The 6,000-nt window shown below is 45.7% G+C and overlaps 1 protein-coding gene across 1 annotated transcript in view; it reads right to left on the bottom strand.

The window, feature by feature from the left end:
* Positions 1–6,000, bottom strand: part of MCTP2 (multiple C2 domains, transmembrane 2) — a 225,126-nt gene that overhangs the window by 172,711 nt on the left and 46,415 nt on the right. The window contains exon 4 of the mRNA XM_015414496.1: positions 5,133–5,241. Coding sequence (XP_015269982.1) covers positions 5,133–5,241 — 109 coding nt within the window. The remainder of the gene's footprint in view (positions 1–5,132; positions 5,242–6,000) is intronic.

The following is a 6,000-nucleotide window of genomic DNA, read 5'->3' as shown; positions in this document are numbered from 1 at the left end:
AAGAGCTCTCTCAGCCCCACCGACCTCACAGGGTGTCTGTTGTGGGGAGGGGAAGGGAAAGGAGTTTGTAAGCCGCTCTGAAACTCCGAGTGAAGGACGGGGTATAAATCCAATCTCTTCTTCCTCTTCTTCTTCTTAATTTAATAGTCTCCAGATGGTATCCCTAATTTAATCTAAAACCTACTCTGGACTGTTCTTCTATCTCGTGGGCAGGTTAAGGAGGAGGCCAAAGTGGGCAGGGTGGAAAAAAGGTGGAGGGCACCAGCTATGATGAAAAAACGCTGCTGTCTTCAACCAAAAGCCTGGCGGAACACCTCTGCCTTACAGGCCCTGCGAAATTGCATTAAGTCCCGCAGGGTCCTGACGGAAGTTGGCAGAGAATTCCACCAAGTCGGAGCCAGGGCCGAAAAAGCCCTGCCTCTGGTCGAGGACAGCCAGATATCTTTGGGGACAGGGATCACCAGTAGATTGTTCTCAGCAGAGCATAACGCTCTCCCAGGGACATACCAGAGGAGACAGTCCCGGAGATATGCTGGTTCCAGACCGCTCAAGGCCTTAAAGGTCAATAGCAGCCCCTTGAATCTGGCTCGGTATTCCACTGTAGCCGAAAGCACTGGACGTTTCCACGAAGCAAAGAGTGAGCTACCGAGTGTGCTAGCAGACTTACAAAGTTACACAGAGCCGGTAGTCAGATTCAAAACTAATAAGAGTTCTTTATTACATAGAACTCCATTCTAGGCAGTATAGATGAGAGATAGGGATAGGATCTATTCTAACTACCTAGGATGGATAGGGATGCAGGGAAGAGTGCCCCTGCATCCGTTGTTCAGAGATGGAGAGAAATGTGCTCCTTCTTTGAGTGTGTGAAAGGAAGTGCGTGTGAGAGGAATTGTGTGTGAGAGTAAGGTGCCAAGCTGGTAAGGAAGGAAACTCGTCCCTAACAATAGCATTCTACTTCAAAGGGGGTAGGATCAGTTAACAGGAAGGAAAGGATGCTGTGTGTGTCCTGACCTCTCTATCTGACTAAATCTATGGTGACCTCCTGAAAACTGAGGCAAGGGACGCTGCATAGTCCTTCCCTTTTCTAACAGAGCATTCCTTCCTGACCTCAAAGTGGTGATTGGCATTACCCTAGGCATATAAGAAAGGGCCACGAGAGCCAAGCATGGGCTCATCCCTTCCTGCCCTCCCTCTCGCAATCTGCCTAGATGAAGGCATGAAGCCGCCTTCTGTTGAATTTGACCCCTGGTCTATCAAGCTGGTAGGAGTTGCGGTGGCTCAAGTGGTTAAGATGCTGAACTGCAGGCTCTGGAAGGTCGGTAGCTCAGCAGTTCGAGACCCGGGTTGCCGCATGATGGCATGAGCTCCCGTCTCTAGTTCCAGCTCCTGCCAACCTAGCAGTTCGAAAGCAAGACATTGCAAGTAGATAAATAGGGACCACTTCGGTGGGAAGGGAACAGCATTCCGTGCGCCTCGGCGTCTAGTCATGCCGGCCACATGACCACGGAAACGTCTTCGGACAGCGCTGGCTCTTCAGCTTGGACTCGACTGGCTTTCGAGAAAGGGAACCTTTACCTTTACTATCAAGCTCAGTATTGTCTACTCAGATTAGCAGCTGCTCTCCAGGGTCACAGGCAGAGGTCTTCCACATCACCAACTACCTACTCCTTTTAACTGGAGCTGCTGGGGATTGAACCGGGGACCTTCTGCATGCCAAGAAGGTGCTCTACCACTGAGCCATACCCCTCCCCTTACGTTCTCTGCTAATGCTAACCCACTTTGGCGTAGTGGTTAAGAGCGTGGACTCTAATCTGGGAGAACCAGGTTTGATTCCCCACTCCTCCACATGCAGCTGCTGGTGTGACCTTGGGTCAGTTACAAGCTCATTCAGAGCTGTTCTCTCTAGGGCAGTTCTCCAGAGAGCTCTCTCAGCCCCACCTACCTCACAGTTCCCTCTAAGCTATGGAGTCCTTTGAGCAAAAATTCTCCTTTATGAGCAACTGGCATTACAGTTGTGAGCAGATTATTTAGCTACTGCATAAGTTACTTTGCTCTGGAACCATCCTTCCTGAGCTAAGACCAAAAATGTGTGAGCCAGAGGCTAAAAAACTGTGAAGTAGCTCACACTAACTCAGCTTAGAGGGAACACTGCTCACAGGGTGTCTGTTGTGGGGAAGGGAAAGGGATTATAAGACACTCTAAGACTCCTTCAGGTAGTGAAAGGTGAGGTATAAATCCAGTCATCTCCTCCTCCTCCTCCTCCTTCGAAAGGTTCTGTTGCTTATACACTGTCTCGAAAACTCACCCTCTCTTTTGGTGAATTAGGAATTCACTGTCCTAGAGATGTGAAAGCCCGGAAAAAAAGCGGAAAAATTCAGAAAAAAAACCCGTTTTTTTCCCGTTTTTTCCCCTGAAGCCTTTTTGTTTTTTTCCGAAAAATTGGAAAAATTGAAAAAAAAAAAGAAAAGAAAAGAAATTGATTATGGAATGTTTTATTTTAACATGATAAATAAAATATTTTAAGACAAGGTGTTCAAATATTTTCCAAGTCATTTCTAAAATATATAATGGTATCAGATTGATCTAATTTCTGTGCACTGAGGACAAGCAAGTCCTAGGTTACAAACTGAACTCTCCAATGCAAGAACAAGATGCATTTCTTCCTTTAGGAGGTGCGATTGTCAGAAGAAAATAAAAAGGTTTCAGTTTTGTTTTTGCATGTGGGTGGGTATTCTGTTTGTAATAATTGTTTGGGTACACTATATTTTTAATATGCTAGTTGTGATAATTTATGCCAAGTAAAAATGTCCATAGTCATTTTTTATGTTCCTAAAGTAACAGAATGACTTTCAATCTAGAAAAGACAAAAGAAATGCTAATGTAGCATTTTTTTCAATTTTTCCGAAAATTTCCGTTTTTTCCCGGAAAAAAACGGAAAAAACCCGGGTTTTTTTCCGAGCTTCAAAATTTCCGGAAATTTTATATCTCTACTCTCTCCTAATATCGATTTACGCCACTCTCTTTACTCTTTTAACAAACAAAAGGGACAGGATGGTTTCCCGGCTGTGGGTGCCACAACCAAAGGAACATGTTAGTCATACCAAGACTGCAAGTAGGAAGAAAAGGGAAACTGGGATAACAGATTGTTGACAACTGAAAGGATCAACTTGATCACAATGGATCTGGCGCAGAGTTGCCACTAAGGCCAAGCGACTCTCATAAATGGCTTCTCTTTGGAACAAATTCTCAACCGTGAGTCGTCTGTTATCATCATCATCATTACTATTGAATTCATTTCTAACCTGCCTTCCTCCCTGATGGGGACCAGAAGCAGCTTACATGGTTCCCTCTCCTCCATTTTATCCTCACAACAACCCTGAGTGGTACGTCAGTACTGAAACTAGCCCAAGGTCACCCAACAAGCTTCCATGGCAGACTGGGGGTTCCAACCTGGGCCTCCCAGAGCCTACGCCAACCCTCTAACCACTACACCACAGCAGTAAGTGATGTGGAAGACCTGCTCCTGAGATCCTGGGTAGCCACTGCCAATCTCAGTAGCCATATTGACCTTGATATGTCCTGGATACTCCGGGCTAACCCGATCTCATCAGATTTCGAAAGCTAAGCAGGGTCGGTCCTGGTTAGTACTTGGATGCAAGGCCCCCTCTAAGCTGTGGAGTCTTGTGAGCAAGAATTCTGCTTTGTGTGCTACTGGCATTAAAGTTGTGAGCGAGTGATTTACTGCACAAATCAGTTTGCTCTGGAGCCATCCCTTCCTGAGCTGAGACAAAAAAATGTGTGAGCCGGAGGCTAAAGAACTGTGAGCTAGCTCACACTAACTCAGCTTAGAGGGAACACTGCTTGGATGGAAAACCACCAAGGGATACCAGGGGTGTGACACAGAGGCAGGCAATGGCAAACCACCTCTGAAATGTCTCTTGCCTTAAAAACACATCTAGCTCGCCACCTAGTGGTACATAATGGTAAAAGAGCTAGAACTTCTGGCCGCTCAAACAAACTCAGTTTAGAGGGAACACTGCTTGGATGGAAAACCACCAAGGAATACCAGGGGTGTGACACAGAGGCAGGCAATGGCAAACCACCTCTGAAACATCTCTTGCCTTAAAAACAAGTCTAGTTTGCCACCTAGTGGTGCTTAATGGTAAAAGAGCTAGAACTGCTGGCTGCCAGACAATCTTCGGATCTCCTGGCTATACTATGCACACTGTTACACGATAATTATTATTATTACCTTGACATACCAAGGGTCTCGCCTTGTGTCTTCTCGCACATCGCTGTACAGATTCCACAACGTCACACAAGACTTTAAGAACCTCAGCTTTTGTGTTTTTTTAAAAAAGGGTTCTTAGAGCTACTGACTGTAAATGTGGAGCTGTGAAACCTCAAAAGGAAGGACTGGGGTCTAGGCCCAGCGATCAGCAGAGGAATTCTATTCCAAGTACGCAAACATGTGCCACTTTGCATAGTTGATCAAAGAAACCACAATCTGGATTAGAAAATTATTGTTTTTGGTTAAAATGGACAAGATGAGACGGAAGCTTAATAATATGGGAGCAGAAGATTTCTATAAAGACTGGAAAGACTTAAAAGACTACTTGGAAAAGTATTGAATGTGGAATTAGGGTAATAAGAAAGGTTAAAGGTATAATTGTAGTAGTTAAGTAATAGTTACCTAGTGAACTTGTAATGATAAAACGGATGGTGAAGTGATGGTTCAGAGATGTGCAGGAGGTCCTAGCACTGTGGGAAGCCATGTGGGGGGGGGGAGGGTAGGATGTAACAGGTATAAATGTAAAATCAATGTTGGATTTGATTGATTATATCCTGAATAAAAAAAAATTGACAAAAAAAAAGAAAAGAAAAAGAAAGAAACCACAATCTGTTGACAGACTATGGATCGAAGGCGCACAGAAATATTCTCAGAAGTCTTCCCCTTCGCAAATCAGCGTACAATCTCCTCTCAGCTTTTCCTTCCACATGCCTTGCATGAATGCATAACTCCTTGGGCCAAATATGCCACAATCAAGACTTCAGCCAAGAAACCACCTGATTTCTAGACAGTCCCTTCTGTATCAGCTAGATAAGAAGAGAAAATAGGGTGGGCGGCTTACCGCAGCGATCTCGAATGACCAAGTTTCTGCCTTCTTTCAGATGTATCGTTAGGAGATAGGCGAACGAGCCGGGCAATTTACTCAGACCATCGTTTCCTTCAGGAAGCGCCTGCGAAAGAGGTTTAAAAATATCCTGTGTGAGTTTTGTTTCCCATAAGGAGCAGGCATGGAGCCCAGAGGCTCAGTGTCTAGGAACTCAGTGTCGAGGGGCCTGCAGCACCTTCCCCAATCTGTGGTTGCAGAGAACAGCACAATGGCAGGCGGCGCCTTCTGAAAGAAATGTTCTCTCGTGGCATGCAGGAGGCAGATTGTTAGACCAGGATATGGGTGTTGGAGATTGTAACTCTGCATGCAAGAGGAACTGGGAGGGAAATGGTTAAGATCTCTCTCTCTCTCTCTCTCTCTCTCTCTCTCTCTCTCTCTCTCTCTCTTTCTCTCTCTCTCTCTCTCTCTCGTACACTTGGCCCCACCCTCTCATTAGTTAGATGTTGAGTCTCTTTAGCCATTGCTTGCCTCTCTGTTTCATCTTATTTAGGACCAGGGGTAATTTAGTAGAAAGAGAGGTAAAAAGTAAAGGTAAAGGTTCCCTTGCTCGAAAGCCAGTCGAATCCGACTCTAGGGTTGCGGTGCTCATCTCCGTTTCCAAGCCGAAGAGCCAGCGCTGTCCGAAGACGTTTCCGTGGTCATGTGGCCGGCATGACTAAACACCAAAGTGCACGGAACGCTGTTCCCTTCTCATTGAAGTGGTACCTATTTATCTACTTGCAATTTCTTGCTTTCGAACTGCTAGGTTGGCAGGAGCCGGAACTAGAGACGGGAGCTCACTCCGTCATGCGGCACACTCGGGTCTCGAACTGCTGAACTACCG

Source organism: Gekko japonicus, unplaced genomic scaffold (genome assembly GCF_001447785.1).
Source record: "Gekko japonicus isolate JY-2015 unplaced genomic scaffold, Gekko_japonicus_V1.1 scaffold324, whole genome shotgun sequence".
In the NCBI taxonomy this organism is placed as follows: domain Eukaryota; kingdom Metazoa; phylum Chordata; class Lepidosauria; order Squamata; family Gekkonidae; genus Gekko; species Gekko japonicus.
Note: the sequence above shows the minus strand (reverse complement) of the source record. Positions and strands in the feature narration are given on the sequence as shown.